This window comes from Fundulus heteroclitus, chromosome 8 (assembly GCF_011125445.2).
Source record: "Fundulus heteroclitus isolate FHET01 chromosome 8, MU-UCD_Fhet_4.1, whole genome shotgun sequence".
Lineage (NCBI taxonomy): Eukaryota > Metazoa > Chordata > Actinopteri > Cyprinodontiformes > Fundulidae > Fundulus > Fundulus heteroclitus.
Window position 1 is genome coordinate 2,694,642 of NC_046368.1, and position 24,784 is coordinate 2,719,425.

The window sequence follows — 24,784 nt, forward strand, 5'->3', positions numbered from 1 at the left end:
TACTGCGATCCTGCAGCCGTTCCTGCAAAGTTGAACCTGTTTACCGCTAAGTTACATCTTCTTCCCTTTTAACTCTGATTGTTGACGGTTTAAACGTGGAAATCTTTCCCATCCAGTCTGACGTCTGTTGTATTTTCATAAAGCGCCACATGTTGTTAATAAGAGGCGGGTCTGGACCGCAGACACACCGGTCTAGAACCGGTCCAGTCTCACTACAAAGCTACGCTGAGGAGAACGGGGAGTTCCAGACGATGCTCAGAAGAACAGTGTACTTTGATTAGTTAAAAATACATTACAGTAATTGCAGAAAATGATGCTGCTTACCTAAACTGCTCTCTGATGCTGTAAGATGGAAACCAAAATCAGGAAGAAGTGGAAAACAAAAAATTACGATTGAAATGCATCAAAGAATAGCGCCACGAGTTAGCCAACGATCCAACGATGTTAAGAAGTCAGGCTGTCAGCAAAAAGCCCCCATTTAGTCCCATCATTGAAGATGTCAACGATATAGAACGTATTGTTCAAAGAGAAACAAACTTTTATGGAGAAATCAAAGTAAGATTGTTCTTTTTGGGTCTGGAAGCTGCAAACAGTCTGTCAGGCGGCTCCCCAAACGTTGTATTCCAGTCCCAGTGAACATGGATATGGAAATGTTTCTAATACTCCTGTAACTGACGGGTTTTTTGCAAAACAGAGATCCTGGATCAGTTTGAAGACGTAAAAATAAATGTCATGGTTCTTTATGCTGAAGAGGTAGAGCCCTGAAATGAATGACCGGGAGAACCAAACACACCAGGATGTGGCAGCATCTTGGTTCCAAACATAAGATTACAAAGAATTATAAAATTAGATAATTGAATAACATATCAGTATGATATGATTCAAACAATTTATATGAAAGTTTATTCAAGTAAACAGTTATAGCAAATAAAAGAAACAATGTTAAACTGAACTATTACTTTATTACACTTTTCATTTTGATAATTGACTGACATTTAAAATATATTTCTGTAAAAAAATATGAAAAAAATAAAATTGAATAAATCATTGCATTTAAAAACATTACTATAAAGCAGACTAATACAATTAATCAATTTAAATGCTCTAAATGTATATTTATTCATTCAAAAAAGAAAATAAATCTCTAAATGAATAAATGATTAAAAATATGTACACTAATGTTAAAACACAAAAACTAACATACACAGTGAAAATAAAATAATACAAAGCGACATAAATTTAAACATGCGAAAATAAAAGAATGTAAAGCAAAATAAAATGAGAAACTCAAGAGAAAAGGAACCCATCAGAACCCCTCAGCAAGATGGCGGCTGCAGTGACGTCTCCACAGGCTCCTCCTTTCCTTTTGTTGTCACGTGGCTGAAGCGGACCAATCAGTGCTGCGTGTGTTAAAGATGTCAACAGTCCGTCGGAGCAGCGGAATGCTAGCGGACTGTTGGCCCTAAGGGGCGAATTTAGCGCCACTTATCGACGTTTCCTGTCAGGATTTATTCATTTAATCTTTGTTCCACCAGAACTGTTCTGGTTCCGACTCATTCCGGCCTTTTCTGGGTCGCTTCTCCCTGCTGAGCTGTTTACATCCCATATTATTCCCACTGTCAGCTGACATTCCCAGCTTCTGTGAAGGTTACCATGGAGGTTCTGGAATGCTAGGACCATGTTCAAGAATGTGTTCGGTTCGGGTTTCCTGGTTCGGACGGCCCATGTGGTTCTGACCTGGATCATCACGCTGATCCTGTTCCTGTATGACACAGGTGAGCCCCTACCTGCCAGGTGACCCGGATCAGGTGTTCTGGATCAGCTCCAGGAATCTGTGTGTGTCTCTGTGGCAGAGCTCAGGAAGCAGGAGGAGACGGGCCAGGTTCTGCAGCCGGTTCTGTTCGTCCTGTTGGTTCTGGTGTCGGTGCTGCTGTACTTCGCTGTTTCCCTCATGGATCCTGGGTTCATCCTGTCTGAGGACAGCGACCTGCAGGTGAGCCAGGAGAACCGGTGAGCCAGGAGAACCGGTGAGCCAGGAGAACCGGGCCTCCAGGAGAACCGAGCCTCCAGGAGAACCGGGTCTCCAGGAGAACCGGGTCTCCAGGGGCGGTTCTGGGATCTGAGCTTTAGGTGGGCTCAGCTGAAAGAGAGTCTGGGTCAGAACCAGAGAGGTTCAGTCCATTTATAAGGGCTGTAAGTCTGTCCAACAAGGTGATGATCTGACGGGTTCCCCCTGAACCTAGACTCCGGAACCGACCCGGTGCTGAGCAGAACCTCCTCCTCCTGCGGTACTTTCTGCTCCAGTGACCCGGGGAGATGTAGAACCGCTGAAAGTAACAGACCCAGAATGTGGAACGGTCCCATCAGAGCTCTGCAGCAGATCTCAGATCCTTTGCTGTAAAGGTTCTCCAGACTTTGTGGAACGGTTTGAAATGTGATGATCTTCACAGAACCAGATGGTTCTATGTGGTTCTCAACATGGGCCTCAGAGCATAAACACTTTATTTTTATTTATAACTTTTTCTCCCTAAAATGTCTAACCAGCAGCTTCAGTCTCAGCCTCCACAGAAGAAGTCCATCCTTCAGTTGGTCGACTTTAGCTGATTTTATCAGTAATTAAATGTAAACGCTGTTAAACAAGCTGAGGTTTGACCTCATCTGGGATGAAATGCTGTGTTTGCATCAAAGATGCAGATTATTCCTGGAAAACTGGGAATATTAAACCAGTTAAAGGGATTTAGCAACAGGAGGCTTTGGTTCATTGTGAACCTTCCCTTAGACCAGGGAGTCACACTCATATTGTTCCACTTTGACATCAGGAAGTCATTAAAGGGCCTTTTGCTCCTGTATAGATAATACTTTTGATTTAATAATTTCATTCCAGTTCACATAGAAATAGATTTAAAAATGCACAATAACTTAAAATTAGCACATCAGGCCCAGATTATACAGTTTATCTGTAAATAAAGTTTATATTGGGGTGAGTTACACTTTAAACTGATTATTCTGCATCACTTCTTCTCTTTCTGGACATTTCTGGGTCATTTTAATGTGTTTTTGAAAAACTGACACCTAGTGGCAGGAAGCTGTTACTACACAGTTAAAAAAATCAACATTAGCTACAGGAGGCTCAGTTTTAGCCACTTTATACACTTTAAAAGGATTTATGCCTCTACTTTATGACATGATCTGCCTTTTTGGCTCTTGATGGCCGGATAAATTACCTTTAGGGACCGGGTTTGGCCCGCGTACCTTGAGTTTGACACCTTTGCTTTAGATGATCTGAAGAGAGAAAGCTCAGGTATAGATCTGTCCAGAGCTGTGGTGTCTCTGCATGTTGGGCCACCAGATGGCGCTGTGGAGCTCTATGTTCACTATACTCAGTGAGACAGGATGTTTTTATAGAGTAATATTGTAAAAAAAAAAAAAAAGACAGATTCCCTTAGCAATAAAGTTCTGTTCTAAACATTTGTCTATATATCCAAGCTTGCCAGAAAACTAACAATCTCTGAGGCTAAATCCTCCTGAGGAACGTTAATATTGGGGCCCACCACTATTTATTTAAATAATAACATCTGAAGTCTCAGTGAGCATGCCCAGTAGCTCTCAGTAGACAGCAGTGGGGTACAAATCCTACATTACATTTAGCTCACATAAAATAGCATTTCTAGTGTGTTTATGCTTATTTATCTGTTTAATTTAACGTTTATCAAAGTCAGAATTAATCACAGCTTAGTTGATGCCGCTGGTCCAGAGTAACCAGAGAGACGGTGGCCTGCAGGTGAAAGCCTGAGGCACGGCGGTGGTGGAGTCATGCTGCGGGCTGACAGCCTCTGCTGTGTGTTCCAGTTCACTCTGGGCGTGACGGAGGAGCAGCAGGATATGATCCCAGCCAGCGCCAAATCCCTGCGCCGCCGCCGCTGTGCTCACTGTCTGCTGCAGGTACGATGCCCTCTGCCTCAGGTTCTGCCTCAGGTTCTGCCTCAGGTTCTGCCTCAGGTTCTGCTCACATCGACCCTGAACACCAGGTGACCTCTCAGGTGTTCTGATAAACGGACCTCCAGAACCCCGACCTCTCCGCCTCGCCTGAATGAGGCGCTTTATTCAGCTGACGCAACGTTCTCAGCAAATAAATCAGATTTTACTTTTTCTAATTTGAAAGAGGCATGAAAAAATGTAAGATTCAGAGGAACTGAACCACATGGACCCATCAGAACCAGAACCAGAACCACCCAGTAGAACTTAGAACAGGGCCATACTTCAGTCACATGTGGACTATTCAGCTTTATGGGTCCGGCTTGCCTCTTTGCTCCTGGTTCTCCTCTCGCCTTGAGAACGTTTGGGTTCTGCTCCATCTGCGGTTCTGTCTGGTCCCTGTGAGACGGCGGGGATCAGCTCTACTTCAGATCACAGATGGAACCCGGTTGGATCAGTAGGAACAAACCGGACCTTTCTAGAACTTTACATAAAACATGCTGACCCAGCAACACCGTCAGAACCGGGTCAGGCAGAACCTTCTGGATGGGTTCTCAGGTGTTTGGGTGTTCCAACACTACTGAGCTACTGAGGAAGGAGACGTCACAAAGGACAGGTCCACCAATCAGAAGCTATGACACATTAGGCAGCCAATAGAAACGCAGGATTTTACCGTCTTTAGACTGAAGCCAAAAATATAAAACTTTGTCCAGACGTCGCTCACATTTAGAGTTAAACGCTTAAGATTACAGCGGATTGTGAATTATTTCAGCGTTTCCTGCAATTCTTAAGCATCAACATCAGAAATGATCGGATCTTTTTTATGTGAGAAACAAACATTCGGACCAAACTTTGTTCCGTCTGCATCAGAACCGTTTCTGTGAAGGTTCTGGTGGGTAGAAGGTCCAAAGTATTCACACCCCCTGAACATTTCTGCATTACAGCATCAGCGTGTTAAAAATGTTTTAAATCATGTAGAATTTTATTTCTACAATAAACCACTTTGTTGGTCTTTATATAAAACCCAATAAAATATATTTATGTTGTGATGTAACGATATGTGGAAAAGCTTGAAGAGGAGGAAGATAATGATGATGATGATGTTTGTGATGATGATGATGATGATGTTTATGAGGAAGATGTTTGTGATGATGATTGTGAGGATGATGATGTTTGAGGAGGATGATGATGTTTGAGGATGATGACGTTTATGAGGAGGATGATGATGAGGATGATGTTTGTGAGGATGACAATGATTGTGAGGATGATGATGATGATGATGATGTTTATGAGGAGGATGATGATGATGTTTGAGGATGATGATGATGTTTGAGGATGATGATGATGGATGATGATGTTTGTGATGATCTTTATGATGATGATGATTGTGAGGATGATGATGAGGATGAGGATGATGATGTTTGTGATGAAGATGAGGTTGATAAGGTTGATGATGAGGATGATGTTTGTGATGATGATGTTTATGATGATGATGATGATGATGATGTTTGTGATGATGATGATGTTTGTGATGATGATGATGATGATCTGTGGAGCCTTCGTCGGGCTCCACCTTCACTGCGCTCAGCACCTGAACTAAACTCCGCCCTCTGTCTGGAGCAGCAGCCAATGAGGTCGAAGCACTGCCAGGCGTGTCAGCGCTGCGTGCGGCGCTACGACCACCACTGCCCCTGGATCGAGAACTGCGTGGGCGAGCGGAACCACCGCTGGTTCCTCGTCTACCTGGCCGTGCAGCTGCTGGTGCTGCTGTGGGCGCTGCACGTCACCTGGTGAGTACCTGCCGTCAGGTCACAGGTGAGACGGAGCGAGCGCTGACGGCGTGCTGTCTCCTCAGGACGGGCTTTGGCCCCGCCCCCTCCTGGCGGCCGTGGCTGCGCTCCAACGGCGTGCTGCTGGCGGTGGGCGCCCTGCTGGCGCTGCTGGCGCTGGTGGTGCTGCTGCTGCTGGGCTCCCACCTTTACCTGGTCTCCATCAACGTCACCACCTGGGAGTTCATGTCCCGCCCCCGCATCTCCTACCTCAGGCACTGCGGCGCCGACGACAACCCCTTCGACCGCGGCGCCGCCCGCAACCTGTGGGGCTTCTTCTGCCAGTGGGGGGGCGTGGCGTGGGAGCAGGCGTACTTCAGGGAGGGCAGCGACCCGGTTTAGGCGCCGGAGCCCGGTTCTGCCGTCAGATCGGACCGGCTGGGAGAACTGCGTCAGATCCAGAACCAGCCGGGTCTTTCCACGGAGTGTCCACCGTGTTTCAGCTGTTTGGAGCTCAGGGTTCTGTTTGGTGTCCGGCGGAACCACAGCGGTTCTGATCCGTCGGTTCCTCTCCAGTGAGACGACGTTCTCCTCAGCTGCTGCAGTCCAAGGATCCAGAGTTCTGCTGCTTTCCTCCACCGGGCCTGGAGGTTCTGTTGATCTCAGACATGATTTGGATCCGTTCAGCTTCAGTAAATCTCTCTGAAGAACGATTTACAGTTCTGTGGTTCCCCGCCTGGGTTCTCCGTCTCCAGTCATGGTCACTGGGGTCTGCGGTTCCAAACCCAGAACAGTTTGGGGTCCGGATCTCTGGTTCAGCCCGGCTACAACCCTCTACTGTAGAACTGGTTCCTGCAGCCCGCAGCTGCGGTTCTTTGGATCTCTGGGGGGTTCTGATGGTTCTCCTCCTCCCTGCATGTGCACCAGGAACCTCAACGACCCGTAGAACCTTGGCCCCTGGGGGCCGGTGCTGCTGGTTTAGGTACCGGCGTTTTTCTCAGGGTCTCTAACAAAACGGTCGGGTTCTCCTGATTATACAGATTAACTACAGAACCAGGAAGTGAGCCTCAGAACCAGAACCAGGATCCCTTCCTTTGCTGCAGGTTTGTTTCCGCCTCTCAGAGGTTCTACAAGGTCCAGTTTTTTGGTTCTGGATTCCTTCCCAGGACTGTTCCTGTGTTCCCCGGTGCTGTAAAACCCGTTTAAACCCAGAACCTGTTGTTTAAACCCAGAACCTGTTATTTAAACCCAGAACCTGTTGTTTAAACCCAGAACCTGTTGTTTAAACCCAGAACCTGTTGTTTAAACCCAGAACCTGTTGTTTAAACCCAGAACCTGTTGTTTAAACCCAGAACCTGTTCTGTGGACTGGAGGGATTAAAGGAGCAATACGCAGATTTTCCCCATGAGAGCAATAAAAGGAGCCGTATGTCTGAGGAGTGAATATGTTTGATAATATGTTTGATGTTTTTTAGAGAATAAAGAGGTTAGAGCCGTTAAAGTCCAGCTTTTATTCATGGTCACGGTGGTTTTCACACATCAGAACCTTAATCACATCCACATTCCTGCAGAATAAGTTAAAATCAGCAGATAGAAAGAAACAGTCACACATATTTACAGTCACAGCGTCGTGCTGCGTTCAGGGCCCGGCGAGGCGTTCAAACGCGGCCGTCAGCTGATGAGGGAGAAGTCGAAGTCGCTGAAGACGCGCTGCTGCTCGGCCGTCAGGACGCACGGCGTCCGCGGCAGCGACAGAACCGGCTGCAGGCGCGTGAACTCCTCGTCGAAGTTACTGACGTCCTGCGGCGCCGCGATGGCCGGCAGGAAGGGCGGCTTCATCCTCTTGGCCAGCAGGGCGTCCCAGTCCATGTTCTGGAGGCAGAACACACCCGGGTCAGAACCAACAGAACCCGTCCTCACAGCAGCAGAGGCCCGCTTCTAAACGGTTCTGAACGGTTCTGTTTTACCCCCAATAAAGAGTCTGAGTAACTCTGTCCTGATTCAGGACCTTTAATCGGTCCGGTTGGTTCTAATCAGAAGTAGGAAACAGTTTCAGGTTGGATCCATCAGAACTTAATCATTTATCAGAGCCATCAGAACCGGCGGTTCCCTCTAAGGGTCCGTTTGTTCTGGTGTGTAGCCCGGTGTAGGTACCAGATCGACTCGGGCGCTTCCTGATGACGTCATCATACGGCAAATCCACTTAAACAAACTACTACGGTCTCCATTTGTTACAAATCAATTTATTTTTTTAATTTACGGTTATTTTCCAGTAACTTAATCGAGGCATGAAAACTTTTAACATCATTTCTGGAATGCTTCTGTGGTAGTCTGACAATTTAATCTGTAATTTTGCCTGATCAAAGTTACATCTTAAGAGAAATTTCCTTCCTCCAATTTTTATTTAAAAGTTGTGAAGGGAAAATAAACCATAAACTCTTTTAATTTAATCACAACATTAATCACTTTAAAATCAATAACGTTTATTCCTCCTTTTTCTGCTGATATTACTATGTCGTTCTTTCTGATCACATGTTTTTTATTATTCCAGATGAAATTGTGATGAATTTGATTAATTTTTTATTGTAGTATTTGGTATATTTAAGATATATGCTGGATAAATTAGTCTGGCTAGCCCTTCCGTTTTTGTTAAAAATATTCTTCCAAAAATTGAGCCAACTGTCAAATATTTGTTGATTTCTTTGTAAAATGGTTTGAATATTTGTTCTATAATTTCCAGTGTGGTCCTTGTTAATCATTATACCTAAATATTTTACCTCAGTGGGGGTTCCAGACCAAATTTAGCAGGGTGGGTCAGGGTGGGGCCAGTGTTTTTTCACAGGGGCACAGAACAAAAGATTGGGGGGGAAAAAAACTTAACAGGTCAACATTTCATCGTTTAATATATTAAGCCAATTGTGGCTCTGGAACTGCAGGTTGCACACCTCTGATCTTTTCTCAATACAGCAGGAGCTTAACGTGAAACAGCTTAATTTTTAGTTATTGTTATTTTTATTATTATTTATTTTTTAATTAATATGTTATTTTATTATTGGGTAAAAACAAACAAAAAAATACAACTGATCTAAATGACCAGTCAGTCACGGTATGTTTGTCAGCATTTATCATCCTAAGAAATTTAATATCATGTTTTTAGTACAGGGGCCAGGAACAGTTCTACAGGGGCACAGGCCCCTGTTGGCCCCTGTCTAGAACCGCCCCTGTTTTACCTCATTTTTATCAATTAAAGTGGGTTGATTATTTTGAATTGCTAAGATTTCATATTTTTCTATGTTCATCTTCAAGCCTGAACCTTTTGAGAAAAAAGAAACCGCTAAATTAACTAATTAAAATTGATTCGTTACAAATGCAGAGCGCGGGCTCTATGTAGTTTGTTTGAGTGGTGTTGCCATAATGTGACATCATCAGGAGGCGCAGGGACCGTGGAGAATTACTACGTAAAATTGTCCGTTTACAAACCGCAATCCCGCTCTGGAATAAAACCTCCACCCCGCTATAATTACTTTAGTAAGTTGTCCAGACCAATCACAATGTTTTGCGCAATTGAGCAAACGTTAAACTAATCATGTATGATGATGTCATCAGAAGGCGCAGAACCCGAGTCAATCTGGTACCTACAGCGGTTCTCTGACCAGAACACAGCCCTTTGTCTCTAAGGTCATCAATAAAAAACATATAAACCTAGGCGGCGTCGCCGTGGTATGGTTCTGCTCCTGGAAACGGGCCGGGTTCTGCGGCTACCTGACCTCAGAACCGCGGTTCTGCCGGACGGAACACCCACCTTAAAGAACGGGTGCTGCTTGATCTCAGCGGCGTCCTCCTCCCCTGATCCGAGTCTGAGAGCCGGATCTTTCTGCAGCAGCTGAAACAGAGCAGCCATGGTGGAGATGAGGCTGTGAGGCCCATCGGACCAGAACCAGAACCAGAACCAGAGCTCACCTTCTGGATGAGAGACGCCGCCCTGGCAGAGAGGGAGCGGGGGTAACGCACTTCTTCGTTAACGATGCTGTCGAACACCTCCTCCTCATCGTCACCGGGGAAAGGAGACTGGAAGCAGAACAGAACCTCGTGATGAACAGAACCCGTCCTGCCAGAACCGCCCCACGTTCTGGGTCCACTGACCTCCCCCAGCAGCATCTCGTAGACCAGCACCCCCAGCTCCCACCAGTCCACGCTGCGGGTGTAGCTGTTGTCCGTCAGAACCTCCGGCGCCAGGAACTCCGGCGTGCCGCAGAAGGTGTTGGTGCGATCCCCGTGGCCCATTCCTGCAACCAGAACCACAGAACCTCAGAACCACAGAACCTCAGAACCACAGAACCTCAGAACCACAGAACCTCAGAACCGACCCGCTGGGTTAGTCTGATCAGCGGTCTGACGTAGACTCAGACACACGGAGGGAAACGGATCATAAAAAGTTAATTTATCATCTCAGAGGAACCAGAGAGATTATAAACTGGTTTACAGGAGCAACATTTATCGTCTGCTGTAAAACTAAAACATTTATTAGAGCCGGACGATAAAATAGAAATCATAGATCGATATCGATAATTATCAACAAGTTCAAAACATTTATTTTAAGTGCAGCTCTGGCTGTTTTATGCTGTTGCTTAGCAACCTATTTTTAGACACAGACATAAACACTGAATTCAAACTAAACCTTTATTCAACAAGCTTTATACCAAAACTACAACTTTTTAAAAAAGAAAAAAAGAACGCGTGAACTCTAAACCCTTTGAAGGGGGCGGAGCTTGATGACGGAGTCTGTGATTGGTTGAGAGGATGTAGACTCGTATTAACCAACATGATAGGCTGGAATGGAAAAAACTATTGAAGTTTTTATGATCATTTTTTTCTATTATCAATATACATTGTTATTGAATTATCATCCAGTCCTAACATTTAGTGTAAATCTCCGTTTTATTTTAACTAATTTAACAATCGCCCCAACGTGCCTCCCTTAATGCGATCAAACTAGGAAACAGCAAAGGTCTCAAAGGAGGAAACCTCCATGAGAGGTAAAAAAAACACCACAGGGATAAATATCTAGAATATAAAGACCATGATGGACGGTGAAAAGGGAGGGAATCGCCATGGCAACCAGTGGGAGGGAGGGAATCGCCGTGGCAACCAGTGGGAGGGAGGGAATCGCCGTGGCAACCAGTGGGAGGGAGGGAATCGCCGTGGCAACCAGTGGGAGGGAGGGAATCGCCGTGGCAACCAGTGGGAGGGAGGGAATCGCCATGGCAACCAGTGGGAGGGAGGGAATCGCCGTGGCAAAGGGAGAAGAATCTCAGCAGAACAGCTCAGAAAAGGAGGGAATTACCATGGAGACCATTGAGGAAACAGGAAGTCGTGATTTCTCCTCCTGTCAGCCACTAAGTGGTCAAAATCACCTGCTGGAGGACTACCAGGATAAAAAAGCCGTATCTTTAATTTTCAAAATAAAGGACAAAGCCAGCAGTGCAGATAACTTGAAGCGTTTCAGAAGGATTTTTATGATGCCAGGAATGATGGACCTGCAGAAAGAAATATTTCTAGATGTTCAAAGATAAAACAGAGACTACGCTCCGTCTTTTTCTGTTGGCCTTCACAATAAGAGTCATTGAGACTAAATGAGTTCAGTCAGAAGCTCCAACATCCACACCAACCTCATGGATTCTACCTCCAGAAGGTTTCAGGTCTTTCAGAACAGAACCGCCATGGTAGGAAAAGCTTTTTGGATCATTGAATAAACAGAAAGGATCCGTTTCTCACCTTCTTTACACAAACCGAAGTCTGCGATCCTGACGTATCCATCAGCGTCCATCAGCAGGTTGTCCAGCTTCAGATCCCTGGAAGACAGACGGGACAACATGCTGCAGATTACCAGCACCGATCCGTGAGTCTGAAGGCGGTTCTGACCCGCTCACCTGTAGACGATGTGGTTCTGGTGCAGGAACTCCAGACCGAGCAGAACGCACGAAGAATAAAACCTGAAAACCAGAGAGAACAGCGCTAACGTTAGCTGCTGGGCTTCGGCTGAGGCGATGCGGTTCTGACCCGACGGAGAGGTCCGCTCACAGGGTCTGCTTCTCTGAGAAGATGCTGGTGTGGATGTGCTTCATGAGGTCTCCTCCTGAGGAGTAGGCCATGACGAAGCAGACGTGGTCCTCCGTCTGGAAGCAGCCGTGCAGGTTGACCAGGAACGGGTGGCGGGCCGAGTTGATCACCTCAAAGATCCGCTTCTCACACATCAGGCTGCACAGAGACACGCCTTCAGTCACAGCGGGCCAGAACCTCCGGGCCAGAACCTCTGGTCCAGAACCTCTGGGCCAGAACCTCCGGGCCAGAACCTACGGGCCAGAACCTCTGGTCCAGAACCTCTGGTCCAGAACCTCCGGTCCTGCCCACCGTAGAACTTAGGGCCAGAACCTCCGGTCCAGAACCTCCGGGCCAGAACCTCTGGTCCAGAACCTCCGGGCCAGAACCTACGGGCCAGAACCTCTGGTCCAGAACCTACGGTCCAGAACCTCCGGGCCAGAACCTCTGGTCCAGAACCTCCGGTCCAGAACCTCCGGTCCTGCCCACCGTAGAACTTAGGGCCAGAACCTCCGGTCCAGAACCTCCGGGCCAGAACCTCCGGGCCAGAACTTCCGGTCCAGAACCTCCGGTCCAGAACCTCTGGTCCAGAACCTACGGGCCAGAACCTCTGGTCCAGAACCTCTGGTCCAGAACCTACGGTCCAGAACCTACGGGCCAGAACCTCCGGGCCAGAACCTCTGGTCCTGCCCACCGTAGAACTTAGGGCCAGAACTTATGGACAGAACCTGGTTCTGCCCAGTTCTCTTCGACTTCATCTGAAGAAGACCGGGTTCATCCAGTGGTTCTAACACATAGAACCACTGGATGAAGATCTTTGACCCGGTCTGGCCCAGTGGTACCAACGGACCGGTACCATAATGCAGCCACTGCTCAACGGTTCCCTTCCCAACAAACTGCCTTTCACTTGTTCATGAAAATGTTCTAGAGCAGAACTTATGTTGGGTAGAACTCAATGATCCAGTCCGGTACTGTTCCAGAACCAGCCCGGTTCTGAGCCTTCAGGAAGTGGTTCTGGAACCTTCTGCTTGATTTGGGAAGGTTTCAAAAAAAGTTTTTAATCGTTTAATCTGATTCCCGGACAGAACGGGCTGCATTATGTAATGGTACCGTTCACAGGGAACCAGGTTCTGGAAGGATCCAGAACCTGGTTCACAGGGAACCAGGTTATGGAAGGATCCAGAACCGCAGCGACCCAAACCGGGACCAGAGCAGAACTTCCTCACCTGTCGACCTCGTCCCGGGTTATGACGTCACCCTTCTTCAGCGCTTTGATGGCGAACATTTTCCCCGACTTCTTATACTCAGCCAGCAGAACCTTGGTTCCGGATCAGAGATGAGGTCCGGTTAGAACCATGAACCTTCACCAGGTTTTAAAGTTAGAAACCAGAACCAGAACCAGTACCTTGCCGAAGTGACCTCTGCCGAGGACGGAGATGCAGTGGAAGTCCTCCATCTTCAGCTCCTCAGACCTGCAGAGGAGAACACGCGTTCTGTTTAACGGAACCAGGAACCGGACCTTCAGCTGCAGCTCTGACCCGGTCTGGTAGGAACTGACTTCTATCCCAGTCCATCCAAGCAGAACCTAGCAGAACCTTTAGTGTTTGGGTTCTTTAAGGTTTTATGGAAAAGCCAAAGATGCAGGAATCAGGCGTAACATTATGACCAGCATAAACCACGTTCCTTCTGTGTTCTTCTAGTTTTACGTTTATAAACATAAATCAATCTATGGATCTTCAGAACCAGCTTGAGTCGCACACAGGCGAGTGACTGGACTGAGGACTCGGGTTCTCAGCAGAACCTTGGAGAACCTGGCTGCAGACTGAGGATCTAATTATGTGAGTTGGACCAGAGAACCGTCTAAAAGCTGCAGGACAGCAGAACTCAAGGCCCGGACCTTAAAGAACCCTAAACTGGATGTTTCAGAACTTTATCATTATTGTTGCTCGTTAGCACGCCTCACCTGGCTAAGAAACGGAAAGAACAATAAAAATGATGCTTTTCAAGTTATTAGAAAATAAAATACACTTAACAGCAGCTAGAACGTGATTATATGAAGTATTTTCATGATTAGGACAGAAACATTTAAGCTTTGGAAATTTAAGGAATGCTTAGAAAGTCAAACAGCACTCCATGCTAGCGCCTAACTGCACTTATTCATCTGTCCACCCTAAACATTTCTGCCTTAGAACAAACTTAGAACAGAGCCGAGGTTCCCCTGGTGTGTCTCTACCTGTCAGCCAACAGTTCACCTTTATTTAACGATTATTTAACAATTATTTAACCTTTATTTAACCATTATTTAACCATTATTTAACGATTATTTAACGATTATTTCACGTTATTTCCGCGGTGAGAACCAGTCTGTGCCGTGGCTCCAGCCTGATCCAAACTCTCCAGTAGGATTTATTCAATCCTCTCAATGTTGCATGAAACCATATTTCCTTTTCCTACAACATTAATGTTCCTGAATGCAGCATTCTGCAGCGTTTCTTCAGCAACATAAATATCTACAGAATAATAAGTGGCTAATGTGGGCCAACAGAACAGTTTATAATTTTTTATCTGCTGTAACGTTACAGTTTTAGCTGTGAGCCGCCATCAGCAGAACAGGAGACCTTTCTGAGTTAGTGAGATAAATGAAGCGTTCAGAGACGTTCTGGTATCAGGAGCAGGTGGAACGTCTGACGGTGAGAACATGTCAGCAGCATTAAACTCACTGAGGAGCAGGACGCACGGACGCTTGTCTTCTGGGCTTCAGGCTGCTTTTCCAATCTGGAGACTTTTGGGGAAAATCAGAAATAAAAAACATTAAAAACTGAGAAACGTTTGTCTCTGATAGTCATGATGATAATAATAATGTTCTCCACAGTTTAAATGCTGAAGATCTTCCTCTCAGACCTGGGAGGCGTCCTCCTTCCTGGACGGCCGTGGAGATCTGCCGGCTGCTTCTTCAGAGAAGTTCAGCCTGGAAGCTGCAGATTCCCTGAGAGAAGAACCGCTGGTTATCAGGTGGATGCTGATTAAACCTCCAGAAAGCAGCTCCTCCTGTGGGAGGCGGACTCTCACCGTGCCGGAGAACCGCTGGAGGAGGTGGAGCCGGAGGGCGGCGCCGGCAGCGGAGGACTCATGGGTTCCTGGGGGGTGCAGGGAGGCAGCAGTCTCATCATCAGACGGCCCCACGTGGCAAAGTTCATGTTCATCTGAGCCGCACGGAGGAAGTTCTTCCCTGAAGGCAAATAAAGCAGAAGCTGTCAGATTCACACCTCAGCCGGTCCGGTCCGGTCCGGTCCGGCTGTGAAGAACCCCAGTCAGCCATGGTTCTGATAAATGGTTTCCCATCATTTCTTTGTTTGGATTTCAGCTTCATGAAGAACATTTTATGGTTCTGGGACCCAAGAAGAGTGGGTCAGACACATTAATAAATCTGTAGCAACGTGGTTCTGGAAGGTTCTAACGGGTCGGGGTTTCAGGGTTCTGAACCAGAACCTTCCCAGGAGAAGACGGGCCTCACCGGTACCGTGTTCAGAACCAGAAATGTTCAGAAGCAGAAATGTTGGTCTGATTTTAAGCAACAGAAACTTTTCCACCTTTTTCCTTTGGGAAGATCCTCCTCTGCCTCTGGAGTTTAGACGGACGCTCGATGACGGGATTGATGAAGGTCACCTGGAAATTAACGACTGATCAGAGATCCCGGCTTAAAACGGCAGATATGCAGAAATCATTAATCACAGTTTTACTGGGATAAATGTCCAACCATCATCTACAACACGTGTCAAACTCAAGGCCCGCGGGCCGAATCCGGTCCATTAAGGTAATTTATCCGGCCCTCAAGAGCCAAAAAAGGCAGATCATGTCATAAAGTAGAGACATATATACTTTTAAAGTTTATAAAGTGGCTAAAACTGAGCCTCCTGTAGCTAATGTTGATTTTTTTAACTGTGTAGTAACAGCATCCTGCCACTAGGTGTCAGTTTTCCTACAACACATTAAAACAACCCGGAAATGTCCAAGAAGAGAAAAAGTGATGCAGAATGATGAGTTTAAAGGGTAACTCATCCCAATATTAACTTTATTTACAGATAAACTGTATAAACTGGGCCTAAGCTGCTACTTTAATGTTACTGGACCTTTTACCATGCAGAATCAGTGCTAAAGAGTTTCCTACTGTGCCGTTTAATCAGAATTTAAAAGAGAAGAAATTGATTAAATGGGAGTCAGGCTGCAGATAATTTCTATTTGATCTGAGCCGAGTAAAGAAATGCTGCGTATCAGAATAAAGAAATGCTGCGTATCAGAATAAAGAAATGCTGCGTATCAGAATAAAGAAATGCTGCGTATCACACTCTATGCAGACGATGTGATCCTATCACAACATTAAGGTACTGACAGACACCGGTTTATGATGCGATCCAGACGAGTTTCAGCCTCTCAGAACCAACCAGGTGAAACAGAAAAGCAGCAAACCTCGATGAAGAGGATGCCCTGAGGCTCCAGCTCCAAACACATCCCATGTCTGCGGTTGTCCAGGAAGTCCTCGAGCCGCAGGAACTTCACGGCGCTCAGAGCCCGCCAGTCTTTACGGTACACGGCGATTTCCAGTTCCCTGGACTGATCAAGGCAAGTCGAGTTTATTTATGAAGTACTTTTCAGTAACAAGACCATTTAAAGTGCTGTAATTAAAAAAGCATTACAGAGACAGAGGAACAGCAGAAGGTCATGATATCAGATCAGCTGATTTAAAGGAACTCAGGCTTTCTGCACTTTTCCAGTTTTCTGGGAGTTTGTTCCAGATCAGTGGAGCATAGGAACTAAATGCTGCTTCTCCATGTCTGGTTCTGGTTCTGGTTCTGGTTCTGGTTCTGCAGAGCAGGCTGGAGCCAGAAGACCTGAGTGGTCTGGAGGGTTGATGCCCTGATAACAAGTCTGTGATGGATTTAGGAGCTAATTCAGGGATTTATAGACTAACAGAAGGATTTTAAAGTCTGTTCTCTGAGATCCAGTCTATCACAGCATGTTTGTTCCAGAACTTTTCATCAGAACTGAAATTATGTGTGTAAACATCAGCGCTCCATCACAACCAGGCTGGAGAACCTCGAGATGTTTCTGCTCTCCAGCTCAAACATCTAAACTCTGGTGAGGAAGCCAAACTGCTGGAGGTCATGTGATCAAAGGCAGGAGAACCACCTCCATGTTCTATGGAGCGTTCCTCTAGAAGAGCTCTTTAAACTAAAACTGTGGCATGTTGGAGATCCGTCTGTGAAGCAGCTCTCAACAGCAGATGTTTTCCTGATGAGAGGATTATTAGCAGCTGCTAAAAAGGTTACAACTCTGAACTGGTTCAGTTTGAAAACACCGACATTAAAAATTAAAATAAAATAAAAAACTCCTTTATTAAACAAGTAATTAGATCAGATTCATAATATTTTCTGAATGGAAATTATTACTTCTAAACTGAAGCTGGAGACAGATTACTGGTCAAAGTGGTTGACTTATGTGTGTGTATAATAATAATAATAATAATAATAATAATAATAATAATAATAATAATAATAATAATAATAAATTTATATAATTGCCCCACTGTCATAATGTTGTATAATCCTTGTTCAGGACCTGTTCTGGTTCCGACTACAACCTAAAAGCTGCTAAAGGAGGTTCTTCATCCGCAGGAACTTCACATGAAGCTCCTGAGGCATCGGGATATTTTCCCAGAACCCTGGACTCACGCTCCAGAACCTCTCCAGAACCTCTCCAGAACCTCTCCAGGTTATGCTCCACACTGCAAAAAGGGAACTAGCAATAAGTAAATTTTCTTGTAATTCGTGTATATTTCCTTGACTTGAGCAGATAAATAAGTATTCTTGCAGTTAAAATAGGAACCATTTATCTCCATCATCTTATTTAAGGTGAAATGTATCTAATTATCTTGTTTTAGGGGTAAAAATTCTCTTTCTCTGGAAATGGTCTGATTTATCTTCTCCAAATCAAGGAAAATATGCTCATTTCAAGAAACTTTACTGACTTTTAGTTCCTTTCTGCGGTGCAGACGTTCCAGACGTTCCTAAAGTCTATTTACCTTCAGCCTCACAGACTGTAACTGGATCAGAACCAGAACCTTGAGAACATGTTTACTGCTGCAGCTCAAACATTACGTCACCAGAGGGATGAAAGCGAGGAGAACCGACCCGCTCCAGTTCGGTGCTGAAGTTCTGGCCCCAGGCCTCTTTGCCCAGCGGCCTCCAGTGAGTCCGACCCACGACCCGGTTGTCCACCTTCAGCTCGGCGCTGACCTCAGCTGGAAGAGACATGAGGGACAACGTCAGGAACAACGTCAGGAACCGGGTTCTGCTGGACCCCAGTCAGAGCCGACCAACCAGGAGCTAAAGGAACCCCAGCAGAACCATTCAATGTTCTAATGATTTCAGAACCGCCACCCAGAACCTCCAGAACACAGAACTGCAGGACTCCTTACTGGACAGGTCATCCGACTTCATCGTCCTGCCGTTGTCCCTCCGTCCAGAACTTTTCACCTCATGGACTTTCCGTCAGCGAAGCCCCAGGTGGAGGCGGACCGACCCGGAACCGACTCCAGCAGGTCCTGGCACCCCATCAGGCAGACCTCCAGCCGACCTGGACCAGAACCGCAGACGCTTACATCAACAGAACGTCCCGTTTGCTGCAGGTGATGCAGAGTTCTACAGCGGCTGGTCCAGAACCTTCTGACCCGGCTGTGATCCGAGCAGAACCGGCTCTGTACGTCAGCAGGAACCCACGTTTAGATCTGCAGGTCCAGTCCAGCCTCTTCTGGACCTCGGTTCTGAATAAAACTGATGTCTAAAGATTTGGAGGCTCTTCATGTTTCCTTTGATCTTAGTTTGGATTTACATTTTTTATTTTATCTTACCAAGGTTCTCATTGAGAACAGCAGCGATGCTGAATTTATGTTTAGGAAAATATATCATTAAAATATTGTAGAGATGAAGAACTTTAATTGACTTATTTGTCTAAATTACTTTGGAGTTGCACCAGTAAAGTCTGTTTTTAACTGTTAAAACCAGCAGCAAACATTTAATTATTTTGTTTACTATAACGACAGGGCGGCCATCTTGTTTTACCCGCATGTTTCACAGCTCTGAGTTCAACTCGACTCTCAGAGGAAATGCTTTACAAAAAGCACGTTTTTTAAATCATTTATTTAATTTATTTTAATAAAACGAAAAGGAGGGGAGGAAAAAATAGATTAATGGGATTTTGTTTCTGAGCCACATCACCAGCTCTAATTTAGCTCAGGTGTGCAGCAGCAGGTAAACACCTGAAACATGCAGGACGCTGGAACCCTGGAGAACCCTGGAGAACCCTGGACTGTTGGGAACCTGCTCTAGATTCTGGTTATTTTCAGCCTCCATCTTTTCCCAGCAGTTTGCTGCAGCCTGAACCCCAGAATGGATGCAGGAAGTCCAGACCAGGGGGTCCAGAGCGCGGCCCGGGGCCATTTGTGGCCCCTGGGCTGACTTTGTGCGGCCCTCCAGCTGCAGTACAGGAAAAGTTTGGTGTTTTTATGCAGGTGGAATTTCTTTATGTTTAATTACTGTAAATTTAAAAAGAAAAAAATAATGCACAGTCGCTTTAACTTTTACTCCAATGCAGACTTTGGTGCATTAAAATCTGATTGGCATTAATTTATTAAAATTAGCTAAACACAATTTAATATGTTTTCTTAAAATTATATTTTGTTGAGTAGGTTAAAATAAATAACATAACCAATATTTTTGGTTATGTTATTTATTTGGATTCATGTTTTGGCCCTCAGGTGCTTTCCATTTGACAAGTTTGGCCCCGTAGCCAAAAGGTTTGGACCGTGCTGCTTTAGTAAACCCCCCCCCCCCCCCCCCCCCGGGATTATTGTGGATTATTAAAATTCTGGACCTGTCAGACTGGCCGGTCTGAAGAAGGAGGAAGAGGACGGCAGGCTGCCTGATTTCTTCGGCGTTCCGTAGGACGGTGAGATCCCTGAAACCAGAGCCTCTCTGATGGCGGCACAGGACGGATGTCCCTGCGGCAGCTCGCCCAGACGCTTCTCCAGGGACAGACGCAGCAGGTCCACCTTCTGAGACGACTCGTGGACACCGGGCCTGAGCCTGCAGGCACAGAACGCAGCGCTTAGAACCCATCGGACAAGGAGATCCTCTGGATCCTGAATCCTGTGAGGAACCGACGAAGGTCTGCTCCTCATCAGTTATAGCCGGCATCACTACATCTGTCCAGGTCCAAAGGAAAATAAATCTCAGAGACAACTCTGTCAGATTAATACACATACCAGAAATTATAGATTGGAAATTAACATTAAATATTTAGATTTATGAATATACATTTTAATAACTTGTAAAAACCTACATTTATTCCAAGAAAACTAAAATATTTGTAATCATCCTTTGTTCATGGAGATCAAGTTGAACTGCCGACCAATCGTCTCGCCTAAAGCAGCGTTAGCCCCGCCCACTACCTTTGATGACTACAGCTTATAGAGGAACTTCACAGGAATATTAAAAATAAATGCATAATAAACTATTATTATAATTTAAATGTTTTTCTCTTTGTTCATTTTATAGTCGATCACATTCTGCTGATGACAGGAAGTCATTTTTAAAGCAGCAGTGATGAGACGTTCCTGCTGATCTACGGAGAGCCAGGAGAGTCAAAATTCTCATGCTTTAAAGACGCGGCGGCTCTGAGAAGCACAACAAGTTTAACGACTTTAACGACTTTCAGCTTTTAGTTATTCTGGATCCTGGAACTGGAAGGACTATCAGACACCTGGTAGTTCTTAGTTCTGGACTTCACCAGAAGCTCCTCACAGGTTCTGGTTCTGTAACGGTTATCCTGGGCTAAAAACCAGCAGAACCAATCGTTGGGTTCCTGATGGACTGGTGCTGACCCGCAGAACAAAGTCAGACCCTAACAGAACATCTAGCATCAGCTGACCTGACGTCGGCTGAGCATTACAGACGGAACCGGCCCGGTGGAAACGGACCGGACCGGCCCGGCCCGGCACCCACCTCGCTCAGGACCCGGCGCTCCTGGATCTTGCGCTCGCTCAGCTGCTTGGCCACGTTCTTGGCTCCTTCGGCCACGGCCGACTCGATGCTCATGCGGTGCAGGAGCTCCGCCACCCGCAGCTCCAGAGGACTGATGATCTCCTCGTTGGGACCTGAGGAGGGAGGACAGCTCAGAACCCCGACCCGTTTGGGTTTAGCGGCAGCTGACGGCGTCGGTGCTGGGCTGGCGGGATTTACCGAGCAAAGCGCCTCCATCTCTGGCCTGGCTGACTTTAACGATCTGCATCCTGAGCAGCTCGATCTTGGTGCGGCTGTCCTGCAGCATCTGCTGCGCCGTGGCCAGCATCTTCCTGTCCTGGAACACAGAACCGATCAGCGCCGGGTTCTGATCCGCTCACAGAGGCACCAAGGAACCAAACTGGGCTCAGAGTCCAGCAGTTTAAAACCCTCTTAAAGGAACGGTTCTCTCTGACTGTATGAAGCAGTGCTGGGCTGCCCCTCCCCCACCTGTTGCTGCGGGCACGCAGACCTCCCGGTTTACCTTGAAGGAGCTGTTGGTGTAGGTCAGGATCATGTTCTCAGCGCCCTGCTTGACTTTGCTCTCCATGGTCAGCTGTTTCTTCAGGGTTCTGACCCGACTGGCCAGCGGTGATGTCACTTCCTCCCACTGACACGACTCTGACGAAGGTTTCTCCTCTTCCTCTGGGTCGGCTGCTTTAAAAACGCACAAAAACAGAATCATGATACAAATTAAGTGAATTACTCTGGAAGGTCACTGAGGGGGCGGGGCTAAAGGAAGGTTAATGAGGGGGCGGGGCTAAGGGATGGTCACTGAGGGGGCGGAGCTAAAGGATGGTCCTTGAGGGGGCGGGGCTAAGGGATGGTCACTGAGGGGGCGGAGCTAAAGGATGGTCACTGAGGGGGCGGAGCTAAATGACGGTTACTGAGGGGGCGGGGCTAAAGGATGGTCACTGAGGGGGCGCGGCTAAAGGATGGTCACTGAGGGGGCGGAGCTAAAGGATGACAGCTCAGTCTGTGGAGGCCCAGAACCTTCAGGAGGTTCTGACGGGCCTGCAGGGTTTTCTGACTGCTGAAACAGAACCTTTAGGTCCAGTTGTGCTTTTTAATGGGATTTCATCGCGCTGTTAAAGTTTTTATTGTTTCTATCTGCGTCTCACGTCTAACTTGTTGTGCAGAACTTTCTGAAGGCGCTATAGAAAACCAGGTGCTGGTCCAGAACCGCAGTACCAGGCTGGCTCTCCATGTCAGCCGCTATAGAAACAGTGCTGAGCATTAAGGGAGTCCAGCTGAGTAATATCAGCAGCTGTGATGGTTCACATTGTGCAGCTCTTGGTTTAAATGTGATAAACAGCATTAGATGCACGGATGGCTGAAGGTTTCCTGGTGGAGCAGCTCATGGTGAGGCTGACGCTGAATGTTCTGCTTCGTCCCGTTACCTAAACGACTCAATTAGACGCAGCTTCTATGAGCAGTTTTCTTAATTATCTGGATTTATTGGGACTGAAAGGCTCCAGAAACAGCCTGATGTTCTAGTTTTCTGTTTATTATTGTCTGTTTTTACCGGCTACCTGTGAGCTTCTCCTTCTCCGTAGCCATGGACATGGCGGTTGAGCTCCTGCAGCTCCCGGTGCAGCTGGTCCAGCTTGCGGTTGGACGCCTTCACCTCCCCGTCCACGTCGGCGGCGCCCCTGCGGCTGGTGTAGGCCCGTCTCATGCGCTCCGCCGCCTCCTTGATCTTCAGCTCCAGCTGGATCTCCTGCCTGACGTGCGCCCGGGCGTTCTCCAGCTGCTGCTGGAAGTGCGGGTCCAGAATGTCCAGCTGTGGCAGCTTCCCGCCCTGAGAAACAAAGCAACGCTAAACTGGAGCACGGTTCTAAAGCAAGGTTCTACAGCACGGTTCTACAGCACGGTTCTACAGCACGGTTCTACAGCACGGTTCTCCAGCTGCTGCTGGAAGTGCGGGTCCAGAATGTCCAGCTGTGGCAGCTTCCCGCCCTGACAGGAAGAACGCAGCGTCAGGCTGAGAAACAAAGCAATGCTAGACTGGAGCACGGTTCTACAGCACGGTTCTACAGCAAGGTTCTACAGCACGGTTCTACAGCAAGGTTCTACAGCACGGTTCTACAGCACGGTTCTACAGGCAGTTCCTGCAGCATCAGCCAATCACGGTGTGACAGACACAGGAGCTGCTGCCGTCTGACTTTGACTAGACCATTAAACCAGCAGCCAATCGATGTTGCTAAGAACCAGAACAAAACCAGCGGAAAACTTGGGGGAAAACTTGGATCACAAATAATACAACCAGGATGTGAAAATCCGGATCAGTTCAGGGAAACGATCTGAACTGAAACATATCGAGATGAAACCTGCAGATAATCTGGATGATTACGGTAAAACTGACTGAAAACAGTTTCTGTGTAAAACCCAGACAGGTTTCCTCCTGTCGTTATCAGCCGAATGCTCCAGAGCAGCAAACTGAGAAAACAGCAGCAAAGAGTTCCTCTGTTTTTCCACTTCAATCAATTAGTCACTTTATTTTGGTAAATTAATCCACATTAATCACAGGAAACAACAAAAGAACAACAATAAACAAACCCATAATTTACCAATAAAGGATTAGGCTGAAGCAAAGCTTATTCTTGTTTTATACCTTACAACCTACCAGGATAGCTTCACAATACAAACATAAATCTACATAACAGCGTAAGATTTTATCATTTTACATTCTAAAGCTCTTTTAAAGTTCACCAAGAAAGGACATAACTTAAAATCATCATTCAATTCATTCCACAATTTCACACCAATAACTGAAACACATTTCTGAATACCAGAAGGAAGACTTTTGTCCAAAGCTTTATACATTATTTCTAGTATTTTTATATAAACAATATCTTTACATTCTAATGTATTATTTGAATAAAGAGTTTATCAGTCTATATCCCACCTTATTAATAAGCCTTATAGCTTTTTCTTGCAACTTAACTAATATATCAATGATTGTTTCACTTGCATTTCCCCAGATTTCTGAGCAATAAGACAAATAAGGTATAACCAAAGAGGAATATATAACATGCAAGCCTTTAAAATTTATTAAATCTTTTATTTTAAACAATATTCCAATAGTTTTTGCAACTTTATTTCTAATATATTCTATGTGAGGCTTCCAACTAAGTTTGTTGTCTATAATAATCCCTAAAAATTTTGTCTCATGAACTCTTTCGATTTCAACTCCATTTATGCATAACTTTACATTATTATAGATCTGATTACCAGAGAATACCATGAATTCAGTTTTTCCTTCATTTAACAACTTATTGTAATCAAACCATATTTTTAAACTCAGCTAACTCTTTTTCTACTGTTTTTATTATTTCATCCATATTTTTAAACCAGAAAAAAAAGAATTTGTATCATCAGCAAACATTATAAACTTTAAAACACTGGATACTGCAAAAATATCATTTAAATAAAGTATAAATAATTTAGGTCCCGGGACTGAGAGCCTTGAGGAAGATCACATTTCACTTTGTCTGTTTGTGACTTTGTGTTGTAATTTGTACATTTTGTATCTATAACTGTAATAACTCTTTAACCAGTCACATGTAACCCCCATAAACCATACAGTTCACTTTACCTATAGTCGTGGATGGTCAATCGTATCAAATGCTTTGCATAGTCAATAAACACCTTCTGCTCCACAAACTCCATCACAGCTAAAGTTGTGGACCAGTTGTTCCTGCAGCCGTACTGGAGTTCATTCACTATATTATTTTATTAAGAGGGACTCCAGCCTTTTATAATAATTTTTCCATAATTTTTGAACATTGTGGTAGCAGTGAAATGGCCCTATAATTTATTGCTT

The 24,784-nt window shown here is 45.8% G+C and overlaps 2 protein-coding genes and 1 long non-coding RNA gene across 4 annotated transcripts; 1 reads left to right on the forward strand and 2 right to left on the reverse strand.

Moving 5' to 3' along the window:
• Window positions 1-1,241: 1,241 nt before the first annotated feature.
• On the forward strand, window positions 1,242-7,244 carry zdhhc12b (zinc finger DHHC-type palmitoyltransferase 12b). Of its 2 annotated transcripts, XM_012862091.3 has the most exons (5): window positions 1,245-1,775; window positions 1,854-1,993; window positions 3,850-3,942; window positions 5,599-5,765; window positions 5,831-7,244. In XM_012862091.3, the coding sequence occupies exons 1-5, from the start codon at window positions 1,679-1,681 to the stop codon at window positions 6,144-6,146; spliced, it is 813 nt and encodes a 270-aa protein (XP_012717545.2). In that variant the 5' UTR covers window positions 1,245-1,678; the 3' UTR covers window positions 6,147-7,244. The 2 variants fall into 2 exon arrangements, with proteins under 2 accessions (XP_035995798.1, XP_012717545.2); XM_036139905.1 differs by lacking the exon at window positions 3,850-3,942 and having other exon boundaries at window positions 1,242-1,775.
• On the reverse strand, window positions 7,240-22,759 carry LOC118556451 (serine/threonine-protein kinase N2-like; the record flags this gene model as incomplete). The annotated part of the gene is given in 24 exon segments (XM_036139878.1): window positions 7,240-7,615; window positions 9,546-9,626; window positions 9,704-9,811; window positions 9,887-10,029; window positions 11,519-11,595; window positions 11,674-11,736; window positions 11,825-12,001; window positions 13,069-13,160; window positions 13,248-13,314; window positions 14,563-14,624; window positions 14,744-14,828; window positions 14,912-15,071; window positions 15,433-15,508; window positions 16,310-16,453; window positions 18,031-18,140; window positions 18,318-18,380; window positions 18,383-18,475; window positions 19,772-19,970; window positions 19,972-19,983; window positions 20,902-21,053; window positions 21,139-21,256; window positions 21,443-21,612; window positions 22,491-22,527; window positions 22,529-22,759. Coding segments are annotated over 24 exon segments (2,721 nt in total), but the record flags the coding sequence as incomplete, so codon positions are not given.
• On the reverse strand, window positions 8,445-9,017 carry LOC118563880. The gene is made up of 2 exons (XR_004931501.1): window positions 8,974-9,017; window positions 8,445-8,520 (listed from the first exon to the last, which is right to left on the reverse strand). It is a non-coding gene; the product is annotated as an uncharacterized LOC118563880 (long non-coding RNA).
• Window positions 22,760-24,784: the final 2,025 nt, after the last annotated feature.

What these genes read in the sequence shown, in the direction of transcription:
- zdhhc12b (XM_012862091.3), top strand. Translation starts at nt 1,679, where the DNA reads ATGTTCAAGAATGTGTTCGGTTCGGGTTTCCTGGTTCGGACGGCCCAT. An exon ending in CCTGTTCCTGTATGACACAG is followed by an intron (nt 1,776 to 1,853) that starts GTGAGCCCCTAC and finishes TCTCTGTGGCAG; the next exon opens with AGCTCAGGAAGCAGGAGGAG. An exon ending in CTGAGGACAGCGACCTGCAG is followed by an intron (nt 1,994 to 3,849) that starts GTGAGCCAGGAG and finishes TGTGTGTTCCAG; the next exon opens with TTCACTCTGGGCGTGACGGA.